Source organism: Colius striatus, chromosome 10 (assembly GCF_028858725.1).
Source record: "Colius striatus isolate bColStr4 chromosome 10, bColStr4.1.hap1, whole genome shotgun sequence".
Lineage (NCBI taxonomy): Eukaryota > Metazoa > Chordata > Aves > Coliiformes > Coliidae > Colius > Colius striatus.
The window spans coordinates 13,535,496-13,549,352 of NC_084768.1; the positions used below are offsets into that span (position 1 = coordinate 13,535,496).

Genomic DNA, 13,857 nt, shown 5'->3' on the forward strand with positions numbered 1-13,857 from the left:
TTATAGAGGAAAATTCAATGAAAGAAGTTTGGGCTTCTCCATATGGTGGTAGGCAATTACATTTCACTTGTGTGAATTTCTATTATGCAGTTTTCGCTCTGTAGCACAAACTTTCCCCTGCAGGTAGAAGTGAGCTGCAGGCAAGTGAAGGATTCCAGTAAAAGGCATTTTCTTCTCAGATATGCAGCCTGAGAATACAAGGAATATGGAATAGTTACAACATCTTATTTAGCTTCATTTCTTCTGCCTCTGGGCTGCTGACATACATGTGATTTTATTTGTCTGATTTTTTTTCCCCCCCTTATCTAGAAGTAGTACTTCCAGAGGTTACATCCCCATGTAGTGTTTGCTAAACATCTAGGTATGTGATTAACATCCATTCCTCCTGCTGTATACCAAATGCCCTGATGATTTTAATGCCAGAAGTAGGAATTGAATTTATCTCACTTTCACTTTAGAAGCTATCACATTCTTTTTCTTGTCGGTTTTTGAAAAAAGAAATTGAGTATTTCAGATGTTTCATATAAAATAACAAAGAAATGCAATAGGTTTTTAATAACTATATGTCTTTTTTAAGTATAGAAATATGCAGATAGTGGGGCTTTTTGTTCAGAAATTCATCAAAATGTTGGCAGTTCTAGGGTGTCTTTCAGAATGGTTGTGAAAAGCACTCAGGGATTTATCCATACGATGTTGCCTATCATTAATCTTTATTTCTATAGATGAGAAATATGTCACCTATGTGAGATATATCTGGTAGGGTAAGAGTTAATATTTGCATATGGGTGGTTTTTTCTTTGCACTTTTTCTCAGATGGTGAAATAGCCACAACCAGGTGGTGCTTCAATAAGTAGTAACAATCAAATGCCAGGTTGAAACATCACAAATTCTTGTACCAACAGTTCTATTATAACAAAGTGTATGTCAGCCTATGTGTGTCTGGCCTATGTATGGCTGTATGTCAGCCTATGTGCGACTTGCCAAGGTATTGATAAGAAGAGCTGGGCAATAATCCAGAGCAAAAAACAAAACAAAACACCGTTAAAGAGCTGAACTGCAGAGATTTTTTTTTTTTAATACTACTTTATCATGTAGAGACTACATTAGTATTTATATAAAGTGCATCTGTAGCTACTGATGACGTCCACACTAGGGGTGAAGGACATCAATGAATCAATAACAGCGGTTATAGATTAAATATTCTTAACAGATCTTATAGAATGAAAAATCAACAACCTCATTTGAAGTGTGCTTCTCTGCCATGGGCATTTTAATGAGTAGAGGTTGTTTGCTTACGGAACCCCAGGCCAGAAGTAGACTGCTGAAGGAAATACAAATTCAGTTTGAGTAAGCAGGAAAGGAGTGGGAGAAACAATCACTTTAGGATATGGAGAACTCAAGTGCTGAAAAGCTTGAAATCACTTTGAGGGATAAAAATATCTTCAGACAAAAAAAAAAAAAGCTCAGTCTTATCAGTCTTTGAGTTTAGGGCAAGAGGGAATAGTGATACAGATTAATTCCTGAAATCTGCCAACGCTTTGTCTCAGAATCACTGGGACTTTTTGAATCTAGTTATTTCTTACGCATGATTTCTTACGCAAAAGGCTTCAACAATTTCTCCACGAAACTTTGAAATTCTTCACCTTATCTATTATTTCCTAAATAAAGGTACTATTTCTAATGGGAATGCTGTATGAAATAAAGTTTTGCAGTTATCTGAGACTAAATGACAATAGTGATAATTCTCCTATACATAGGCAGTGGAGGCTTTTAAAATAGATTGTTGCTGATACATCAATTCTTTAGACAATACTGTGGTGATTCATCATTTTATCCATTGCTTGGGTCTTACCTCAGTAAGGTCAGTGAACCTGAGTGCTCTCTGCAGATTTTTGGCTTTAATGAAGGAGATATTTGACTATGTTTTATTTTACTGTGAAAAACGCCATGTTGAGCTGTTATGAACCTGAATGCTCCACCATTTTTATTGGACTGCATTGTGAATAATGGTGAAAACTGAATTATGGAACAAGTTTTTAACAAATAACAACAATAAAAAAAAATGTACAATGAGCTGTGCTCTTGAGAGTTCTTCAGCTGCTTTAGCTACAAAAAATGCCAGAGCTCCCACAGAGCAAGTGTGCAAGAAGCAATGTGTCTTCTATTCATGCTTCCTCAAACATCACAAGCTATGAACATAATCCTGATTCAGGGTACATTCTTAGAAGAAATACTTTCCAGGCCATACAGAAAGCTAAAAGTCATATGTTTCTGTTATTGTATCTCTTCTATCTGTTTCTCTGTATGCTGTATTTCTTGCTTTGCTGCTTCATCACTGAATTTCATTTCTGCTCTAATCCCTTAGCTTCCTGGCAGCTTACCTTCCAGTTTAGCAAAGGTGCCCTTTGCCGGGGAAAAAAAAAATGTTTGCTTTAATCTTAATTTTACTGGTTTTTGAACACAAACCAGATCTTACTTCTGATATAACCCCTTACTTGCTTTGTTCTTTTATCCTGAGAGAGAAACACTGACAGCCGTCTCCTGTGGAGCCTTTGAACATATTCAGGTTAACTTTCACTTCTGGAGTAGAAGAAAGTAAATCTTCAGCTACCGATTTTATGCAAATGTTGTTTGACACCTGCCTGTTTCTGAAAGGATCTTTGCTATGTAGTCTTGCTCCCTCTTTGAAAACTTCTAGGACCCCTACCTGAGTATCCCACTAGCAGTTGTGTTAAAGGGAGGTTCAGGACAAAAGAAATAGCTGAAAGGCATATTTATTTTCAATACTACTGAAATCAGATACACTGAACTAGTGTGCTGAAAGAATTTAATTTTATCCTCTGTTGTAACAGAAAGCTCAAGAAGAAGAGGATGCTCAAGACTATAAAAGAGAAAATGAAATAGAACTATTTTTTACATATAGTGGTCTACAAAATGAAACAAATTCAGTAAGTGTAACCATTATTGTTTTCAATTGGGATTATACTTGAGTAAAAAATGTAAAACTCTGCATCAGTCCTATAATAAAAGTGCAGAGATATTAAAAAAGTGATTGAGTTATTCAGTATGCTTGTAAAGGCAGATATTGTGAAACTAATACAATATCACTGCATATTGTGTCATCCAAGAGATGCAGAACCCTCGTGTAGGTCTTTACCTTTGATTTGTCTTTCCCAGAGCTGTGCTATCATGTATCCATGAAAATAAAAGAAAAAAAAAGGAATACTTTAAAAAATAAATTTCTGGAAAAAAAAGGTTTATTTTCAAGTACTGTTTGGGACATGGAACTTCACTGGTTCCAAGCATTCTTTACTACAGTCCTCCATTTGTATATTTAACTTAGCAAATTCAGGCAGTTGGTTGTAATAAAAACAATAAACTTGAGTAACAACATAGTTCTAGAGTAAAAGTTTAGGAGTAGCTTCTCTTGACTTCTTTGTGATCTTAGGGGAGTTGCTTTCAGTCTCAGTTTATGCATCTGTGAAATAGGTTTTTACTGTTAATCTCACCAGGATGGGGATTTATTACTGCTTGTAAAGTGGTTTGATAGTCTGTGTCATATAATACATTCTGAGTAGTGGGGTGTTGCTCTTGGGCTAGAACGTAGAATAAAGATACTTAGTACATACCTCAGTAAAATTTACAACTTACGAAATCCTCTTATACTGAAAATATTTCCTTTATTCCTCCTTGCTAAACAACCATATACAATAAAAAGTATTTGAGTCTTACTATTCTATCAGGCATTATGAATTATAAAAAAATGGTCTTGTCATCTCACTCTTCTGAAAAGATTATGAAAGAAAAATGACTAAAACTTGTTCAGACTGGCAAGTTCTCACCAAATTGAAGCTAATGGATGACCCTGACATTGGTCAAGAGCAAAAACCAGATGATATGAAGGTTATAAGTAATGTTAGAGACCATGTTGATATAAATATATATACATACACATACCCATAAAAGTCTTATTGCTATTGTTTTATTTCCATGATGTTTTTCGTGACATTCTAACCAGCATAGTAGTTTGACACTCCTGGTTTTATTTAAATTCTTATTTTAACAAGGTAAATATAAACTGAAACCTTAGAATTCTGAATCATACCTACTGCTTATTTGTTTTGATATACACACTGGACAGAATGAGCCTGGTGTCTGAGAAAAAATGAAATCAAAACTGGAATAATATTATGGGGATTGAGTAAGAACAGTTAAGAAAAAACAGTTTAGATCTGTGTGTGCTGTCTGCCCAAGAGGGTCCCAGGTATTACAGTACATGTACTCTGAAGTATGTCAACTTTTAGCTCCTACTTTTTCCCTTTTTTCCTCTTCCTCTCCCTTTTCCTTTCCTTTTTCCCTTTCCCCCTTTCCCCTTCCTGTCCTCTCACCCTCTATGTTCTCTCCTTCCTTCTTCTCCTCTCCTTCCCTCACTCTTTTCTTGTTTAAGAAAACAAGAAATTGGTCAAACTTTTTTCCTTTCCTCCTGTAGTACAGTATATTTAAAGAGAATGAATATACAGATCAGATGGCATCCTATGAAAGATAAGAAATCTAGCTATGCAATCTGAATTCTTCTTGGGGCAGAGGCATCTTAGAACAGCTCCCTGTGGGAAGCACGTAAAGCTGATTGCAATATTTTCAACAAAATAAAGGAAGTAAGAAATGGTATTCAACAAACTAGGAAGACAAAATATGTGGAAATCAGGCAATGGCATCATACAGGGCAGTATTGCTGCTTCCTGCTGTGGATGTTTTGATTGAAGCATGCTCATGTAGTGGAATGGGACTCTAGATTCCCCTTTAAATATTTGCAGTATTTTAGTTTTGGTTTGCAATAAATAGTGTGACTAATTCACACTTCTCATTGCTTTATGATTATCACTTGCACTGCACATCTTGGCTGCTCTTAACACTTACAAGGCCCTGATATATAACTAAACATTTCCGACTCCATCTGGTACAAAGAAAAGTGACACAGAAGTGTTCCCAGCCAGTTTATTTCAATTTAATGTAAATGTATTATAATGCAGCTGATGAAAAGTGCAGTGACTTCCATGAATTCTGAAAGCTGTGATCGGGTTATGCCTGCTGTGCTGCCCTCTAAAGATTTTCTGGGTTTAATTTTACACTGCACAACCATTAACTGACTCAGATTCTTCACTGAATCACATTGCCACAATACTTCTCATCCTCTTCCCTTTCTCTTCACAGTGACTCATACACCTAAACTTTCTATCTCAGTCTTTCATCACTTTTATTTTATAAATTTTAGCACCCTAAAAAGCAAAGATGGGAATCTGGATGACCAGATTCAACCATCCAGCATTAAGTGTTTCTATATACTTATGTTGGCCCTTGGGAAAATAATTTATTTCCTCTCTATTTATTAATTAAGAATTAATTAAATTAATTAAGAATTTTTAAAAATTATTCAAAATGAGTGGAACATTATATTTCTTGTAAGTTTTTCTCCTGCAGATTGTGGGGTGGTTACTCAGGGGAAAAAGGAGATATCTTCCTGTAGTCATCAGTCCAAACAACTGGTTAGGTTAGAACGGAAAGCAAAGGCTTATTAAATGCAGACTTCAGAGCCATTACATATTAACAATGGAGATCATCTTGCCTGAGATAATAACGCCTCACTTTGTAAATTCATGAATGTATTATAAGGTAAAATGTTGCCCTGGCTTCACCAACCATTTATTCTAAAACATTTTAGGTTAGAATATGAGTCCTGTTGCAAAGGGATGTTTTAAAATTAATGCATGATAAATAAAATCTATACTCATCATTTTCTTCAGAATAAACTATGTGTGGTATGGCTGCAGATGGCATTTTCATTCCGTGTGTTTATCGTCTGTCATAGAGCACTGAGGATTTTGAATGGAGACATTGGTGTGGATGTTTACATAAAATTTTCATTCTAAATACAAATAAAATGTAAAACTCATAAATGCTTTTTGAAACTAAAAAAAAAAAAAGCTGACTTTTTTTTTGAGCAAGCTTGATTCATTTCCAACCAGTTCTCAAAGAGACTCTCAAAACTTCTGAAATGCAAATGTATTGAAACAAAATGATCCATTCATCTGTCTCCTTGTGCTCCTGCAGCAAGGTGACTACCATATGAATAATTTCACATAAAACTTTTAAAAAGTGTTTTTTCTTCATCCTAAAATCGGAGATATGTATATTTCTTTGTGGAAACCACTTCTTAATTGTAATAATTGATGTTCTTTACTCTTTTCATTACAGAGAAAGTCCATTGTTGCTGTGAGTTTCATTGCAGCGTTCCTTTGTCTGATCATCATTCGTCTCACAAATGAAGTAACTTTCCCTTTGATCCTGAACTGCTTTGGACAAACAAGTGTCAAATGGATACCATTTTCTAATGGACAAAGGCAGCCTCTGAGAACTCATTATGGATATATAAATGTGAAAACACAAGAGGTAAGATGTAGTATCAAGAGCAGAATGAAATGGACCAGTAGAATTTACTTTCTCTGATTCCACATAACTGCTTTTCTACCAACCTGCCTAGTGCAAAAATTAAAGCAAACAACATTTCTGAGCAAAGTGTCTTATTTTAAAATTGTTCTATCATTTAAGTGACCACTGATTTTTTAAAATTTCTGTCATGTTTGCAGTGGAAAGAGCAGTGAGATGGCCTCAAAGTCACGCTCGGTTGCAGTGAAAACTGATATTTCTAAAAGCAAGACAATTTATCAGATGAATTTCAAGCCTTTAGTTCCTTTGAGTCCTAAAAATGTTTAATTTTGCCTGGGATAGCCAAGGAAGAAGTAGTTTATTTGTGTTGGTGTGTGCATAGAAGAGGAAAAGAGAGTGATTTGTGAAATGAACATATATGAGAGTAGAAAATTTATAAAGCCAGAGGTTTACTAGATTTTTCTGAAAGGATTATATTAACACTTGGTAGCTTTTTGAGAGACAGGTATGTGTTTCCAGTGTGTATTTTAAAATGCTTTGGCCTGTATCTTCTTCGAGAAATAATTGCTGTGTGATAAAAATTCTTATGTGATAAAATTAGATTTTACTGGTTTCCTGCTTTAAACTTAGTTCTCACAATATCTAATGATGTTGTTGGGTTTTGGTGGTGGCTTTTCTCCAGACTTTTCCTCTCTCCTTCTCTCTTTGTATACTTTTTATAACAGATACAAACTTGCATAATAAGCTAACATTAAAAAAATTATCTCTTTCTAAAAATTGATTCTGATCAGTTATAGCATTGTCAGTCATCCAAAATACTATTAGACTTCCACTTACTGTTACTTATTTTTATTATAAAATTACGTTCAGGAATGAAATTCATTCACATAACAGCTTTTATTGTGAATGAAAATACTTTGCCACTTCATGATACTCAGTCCTCTAAGAGCATTAGTTATTATTTTACCTTTAGAGTGTTAAACATGAAAAATAGAATAAGAGAGAGGGCTGTAGTTTTCAGGAGAAAGCTTCTTTTAACCATCTGCAGCTTTCAATTGTCCGCGTAAGGTGCAGCACTGAGTATACTGGAGGCCAAAGTACATTATCTACAGAGCAGAAAAAGGACAATCACATAAAAGAAGTCTGTTTGAGTCAGTGCGAATCCTAGTCCCAGTGAAATGAATGGGAGCTGCTGTTGAGTTCAACAGGGTGCATATCTTAAATAAAAAAGGACCAGGAACTCACTAAAAATGTGAGGGCAGCATGCTCTGCATGTTCCCAGATTATTGCCACAGTGGCAGATGTGGAATCTGAATAGCTCGAAGTGCCATGGTCACTTGAGCACTATCAGTCTGAACTGATAACTGAAGAGGAGAGGAGCATGCTTATCCATTTTTATTCACTGTTCTCTTCATTAGAGATTAGCTGTAGCTTGTGGAAGCCTTAATTCATTCTTAAATTTGATAACACGTTGGGAAGTTCTAACGGTAAATGGAAATGAGTGTCCTGAAAGTTGGTGACCAGTATGTGATTAGTAAGACATTTAGCTCAGTGTAACTTAGGTCATGAAGGACTCCTTAAAGTTAGTAATTTTAATTGTTCTCCCCCTTGTATTTTCAGATTACATTAATATTTGCTAATTAAAATTATAATGAAGAAACAGAACATGACTTGCTAATTGTGAATACACTATCTTCTGACTTAATTATTCCCAGTGTGAGGGAAATTTTATTGTGCTGCCAATGTGAAAAGCTTTTACACAGCTCATATTCCTAACTCACACTCATAACTTTCTCTGATTACAATTTTTATAACACAGATTGCTTTATAAAATAAACGTTAGTGTACTATGTGTTAAAATGGTCAGCATTCTCAATTGTTCATAGAGATTAAAACCACAGATCTCTCATTTCTGTGTAAGTGCCAAAGACACTGAAATTCTGTTCATTTCATAGAATTCAGATATTATTTTCAACGTTTTTATGCTGCTGTGATATATAAGAGAAGTAGAAGGTCTAGTCTGTGAGTGGAACTAATGCCCTAAACAAATGTGGCCAAGGTTTCTGCAAAATGGGACACATGCTATCTCATCAATGGGCAGGGACCAAAAGGTGAGGAAACTAAACCATTGCTAATCAGAAAATGATGTGATGGAAGAGAAGATAGGAGAGAAGGCTTTTAATGTCATTAATTTGGCTTTCTTTTTCTCTTTTTGTGGGAAGAATCCTTACACACTTGTTGAATGTGTTCATAGTCTTCTAAAATATCCTTTGAAGACTATTGCCCCATTGGATCCTACATATCTCCTGCTGTCCAATAGCATTCCCTCCTCAGCCATTTCCAACATACCCTTCTTTTTCTTCACGTTTGTTCTCTGTTCTCCTTTACCTGTTTTGCTCGGGTTCTTCTCTGAGGCCCAGCTGCATGCAGCATTCCAGGGCTCTCTAGTCCCAACTTCTCAGTGTATGTAATTACTACATATACCAGGTCAACAAAACAGAGTAATTTGAGTAATCTGAATAATTTACCACCTACCCAGTCAATCATCTGATGTGACAGAGAAGCTAGAAAATCCAGATGAACTGTTACTCTACCTTTTCTGTCCCTCACTCGCACACTTACTTTCTGAGGAAAAGGGAAAACACAGGACATGAATCCATAGGCAAAAAAAAAGTTGAAGTTAGGAGGAGGTAATTTCTTTTAGAGTAAGGCTGAGTGGGATGAGACTTGAAAACCTTATGAGATGATGGAAAATCAATTACTTGGTGATTAAGGCTGAAGTGATCAATGATTTCTATTAAAGAAGATCAGGAAATATGGTGATATGAACGTCTGTGTTTATCTCAAGAGAAAAACAGCATCATGTACATTATTAGGTATGATCAGAATAATGCCGTAAAGACGTATTTCAAGGGTGTTGTGTATTTGACTGGGTAGTATAGTACTATGGAAATTTTATTATTAAAAAGTCTGAAAAAAACCAAACTGGATTGTATGGAAGTATTTAATATAAAGTGCAAAGAGAGACATAACTTAATCCCTAATTAAGGCTGTACATAATACAGGGTTGTTGCCATGGTTTCCTTGATTTGTAGCTATAGCAACAGCTTTGGAAAAACTGACTTTATGTACAGTAAACATACTATATTTGAAATATAAATAGATGCAAAGTGTTGTACTATATTGGCCTATTGTGTCTAGACATACTTTAGTTTGACTTTACAGATATTTCTGAAATAGATTATTCTTCACCTAGCAAATTTGCATCCAGTGTCTAACCCTCCTTCCCTTCAAGAGAAGATAATCCCTTAGTAGTCCTCCACAATGTGATCTCTTTTCCCTTTTCAATGTCCATGTCTGAGGAGACTCCTGAGATTCACAAGAGCCTATGGTTGCCTGTTTTGCGATATTACTCTCTTGCTCAAGTACATCAATTTTGACCTTTCATTGAAAAGGAGGTGGATGGGCAAGATGACCTTTCCATCCCTTATTTCCTCCACTTTGTGCTATGGATTTTTGAAAATAGGTCCCATGAAATCCATCTTTAAGAAATGCCATACCTATCATACGTTAGTTACTTTTATCCTATTCCTGATATTTTTGTCATAGAAAACATTACTTAGATATAACTCTATAGTGGTTACCTAATTGAAACTTATTATCATTTAGGTAAACTTCACCCCATACCCCAAGCTGATGTAATGATTGTTACTGTGTATCAAAAAGGAATAAGCAGATAAAAAGAAGCAGGTATAGAGAAATATAACCTTCCTCCTTCTTTCGTACCACTCCTACTCCACAAAGAGTTCTGGCAAAATTAATGAACATCATGTATTTAAATTGCAGCATTATGACATCAATTTAAAACCCATTAGCAGTTTGAAACTTTATGCTAGGCAAGTCTAATAGTGTTCTTGGATATTTGATTGTGCTTCCTGAAAGGTGAATATTGAATAGATTTTTAGTCTACCATCAGTATTAAAATAATATAGCATTTTCTTACATAAGTAAAATCTGAAATATAGCTGCAATAACACTTGAAACATAATTATAAGAAGTATATTCAAGTACTATACAAAGATTAAAACTGTTCTTGGAAAAGGGTAAGTTCTGAGATGACCTAAAATCCCTACATTAAACTGCAGCTGTGAGATCTAATGGCTTCATATGAAATGAATTTGAGGGAGAGAAGAGCCTTTGTGTCATGAACATCGAAGAATGTCACAGTATAGTGATGATCACTAGATAGAAAGAGCATGCATTATGGTAGTTAAGATTTTCTTTTTTTTAAGTCTTGCAAAAAAAAGTATCCTGATGTAATAGTCAAATACTGTGTTGATGTTAAAGAAATAAATTTGAATCATATTGTCACACACCATTTTGTCCCATAACCTGAACAAACTAATATGCAAGCATTAATTACTTGCCAGTTGTGGCATACAGTTACATATATGTATGAACATACATCTAAAGTCTTGTGGAGGTTTCCAGAAATGAAATAACCAAGATATGAACAGTGTTTTTGTGTAGTCTCTTTTTTTTTTTAAACAGACTAAAGTAATTGCATTAAAAACAACAGGATCTGAAATATAGAGGAAAACTAACGTGACATGGAGAAATGTAGGCTATATGATGTACTGTCTGTAACACAATGCACATACCACTCCAACAATAACTGAATCATAACAAGGACCCATACCAGTCATGAGAGATCATGTTCTTATAAAACTTAAATAACTAAATGAAAAAATGCACAAAGAAAGCAAAGACTGTGACTGATATTTTAGTATTAATTTCTATCCAGATATGGGAGGTAACAAAAAAATTTTAAAAGGACTGAAATTTTTATATGAAATACTAAAAATAAGTGAAGGTAGCGATCAACCTGGGAAGCTTCAAATTTCTCCACTGTTAGTAGTGAATGCAGAATGACACTTACTTGGAAGAGAAGCTTAGAGAATAGCACTGGGCTTCATGTCAAAACGGAAGGTAGCAGACTGAACTCGCATGGTGTATTCAGCTTACTTCAGAGATGTTTGTTTCATAGTCTTGTTGGGAAGAACTGGATCCTAGAGAGACTAAACAGCTACATCAACAGGAACTCACTGTGACAGAAAGTTGGTTTTGCATTAATTTCTGACACATTCATAACTTCCAACCTGTCTTTTCCTTGAGGATCTTTTTCATTATTACAGCTTAAGAATTCATAGGATATTTTGTTAAGAAAAGGTCATCTGTTTCATAGTCGTTTATCTTTTTGATCCCTTCTAAGACAATTTTATATCAGTTGTTCGGTTACATCATTTCTGCCTTAGTAATCATGTAATAATGATAACAATAATAATAATGGAAGTAAAAGTAAACATGCCATATAGTCTGGATGATTTTCTGCTTCTACTCTATAAATTTTCAGGAACAACTTTTCTTGGAAGCATTACAGAAGGATTGGTTACATAATGTTTTTAATGACAATCACATTGCTTCTTACACTTCTGAGAGAGATTTGTATGGTGGATTGCTGGCTCTTGTACCCCCATACCTCTGTGTTTGCTAACTGTAGCAGAGCTCCCATTTCTGGCTCTGGGAGCTGTAGGCACACACTTCAAAATATAATTTCTGCCAGGGACTCTAACCACCAAATAATCAACTCCAGGAGTGCATCTTATATTATAGAAATAGACCTCACTAGCCAACTTTTCACGAGAGTCCTGACTGCTCTCTTCCTTCTTCCAGACCCCTTTTTGCCTGGGAGAAGAGAGAACCATCAGAATAAGCTGCAAACTTCATATGAAAGCACTCACGCTGTTACAAACACACAGAAAAGGAGCACAGATGATGTGTGTCCTCAGCAGGGTAAACCTTGCCAGCTCAGCCTTTTTCCTTCTGTATATGTGGAATTAACTTTGATTTTTAAAGCTGCCACAACTCGGCATCTCATGAGGAAAAAGTCAAGTGCCAGGATAAATATATAAAGTATTCTATACAAAGGAATTAAATCTGTTCCACACAGAGCCTGAATGTGATGACTCAAGCAGTGCTGCCTGTGTGGCAGCTCTGCTTTTTTTTTTTTTAAAAAAAAAAAACAAGAAAAAAAGCTCAAGGAACTTGAAATTACTATCAGACACCGAGCTATGCCACCAAAAGTCAATCCCTAAAGGATCTAGACTGGTAGAAATAAATGTCTATGATGCACAGTCATGAGCTGGATTGATCTGTTAATCGGAGCTTATGGGTTATACCTGAAAAGGTGCCTGGAGTCATAGATTTGTCATCCACCTTGGTTGTATGGAATTTCCAGAGATTTCTCCCACTTTCTTGAGGATTTTTTTACTACTAGTGGAGGGGAGGTTTATATTAGATGTTAGACTCCCTATGAGAAGGTGTCAGATATGTCTTCCATCTGAGAAATGTGAACAGTGCCTCTCCAAATAAGAGACACAATACTGTAAAAATTGATGAAAGACCATTTGGAAACCAGAGACAAACCTAAGTTTTAGAGTTAGCCAGTTTAATGAAATCACAGAGAAGTAGAGGTTGGAAGGGACTTCTAGAGCTCATCCAGTCCAACCCCCTGCTAAAGCAGGTTCCCATCCATCAGGTCACACAGGAACGGGTCCAGGCAGGTTTGGAAATCTCCAGAGAAGGAGCCTCCACATCCTCCTTGGGCAGCCTGTGCCAGGACTTCTTCACAGAAAAAGGTTTTCCTTGTGTTTAAGTGGAACTTCCTGTGTTCCAGCTTGTGCTCATTACCTCTTGTCACTGGATACAGCAGAAAAAAGTGTCACTCCATCCTCCTGACATCCATCCTTTAGGTACTTGTGTTAATGAGGTCTCCCTTTAGTCTTCTCTAAACAGCCCTCAGTTCCCACAGCCTTTCCTCACAAGGAAGATGCTCCAGTCCCCTGATCATCTTGGTGACCCTGCACTGGACTCTCTCCAGCAGATCCCTGTCCCTCTTGAGCTGGAAAGCCCAGAACTGGATGCAGGACTCCAGATGAGGCCTCACCAGGTTAGAGTATAGGGGAAGGAGAGCCTCCTTTGACCTGCTGGCCACGCTCTTCTCGATGCACATCAGGATGTCAATGACCCTCTGCCATGAGGGCACATTACTGCTGTTCAGTTTGCTGTCAATCAGGACACCCAGGTAATAAACAAACTTCTATCAGTAAAGTCTGGTTTAGTTGAATGGCAGATGGGCCAGTCATCTTTGGACTGATAATGAAAAGAGCAGAGAGATTTGGTGTAATAACTTCTTGAATGAAACTAAACCACTGGGGAAGATAGGCAAGATAAGCTCACTGGTGTAATGAAAGTGAGGCTTGTGGTCAAGAGGAGGAAGGAATTTACTTATTCTCCATGAGAACTGAATTCTGTTAATCATGATGTGATTATAGATTTATAAGCAATAGTTGA

At 36.0% G+C, this 13,857-nt stretch overlaps 1 protein-coding gene across 1 annotated transcript in view; it reads left to right on the forward strand.

Moving 5' to 3' along the window:
• The window catches only part of ST6GALNAC3 (ST6 N-acetylgalactosaminide alpha-2,6-sialyltransferase 3), a 217,104-nt gene that overhangs the window by 93,449 nt on the left and 109,798 nt on the right, over window positions 1-13,857 (forward strand). The window contains exon 2 of the mRNA XM_062003958.1: window positions 6,253-6,447. Coding sequence (XP_061859942.1) covers window positions 6,253-6,447 — 195 coding nt within the window. The remainder of the gene's footprint in view (window positions 1-6,252; window positions 6,448-13,857) is intronic.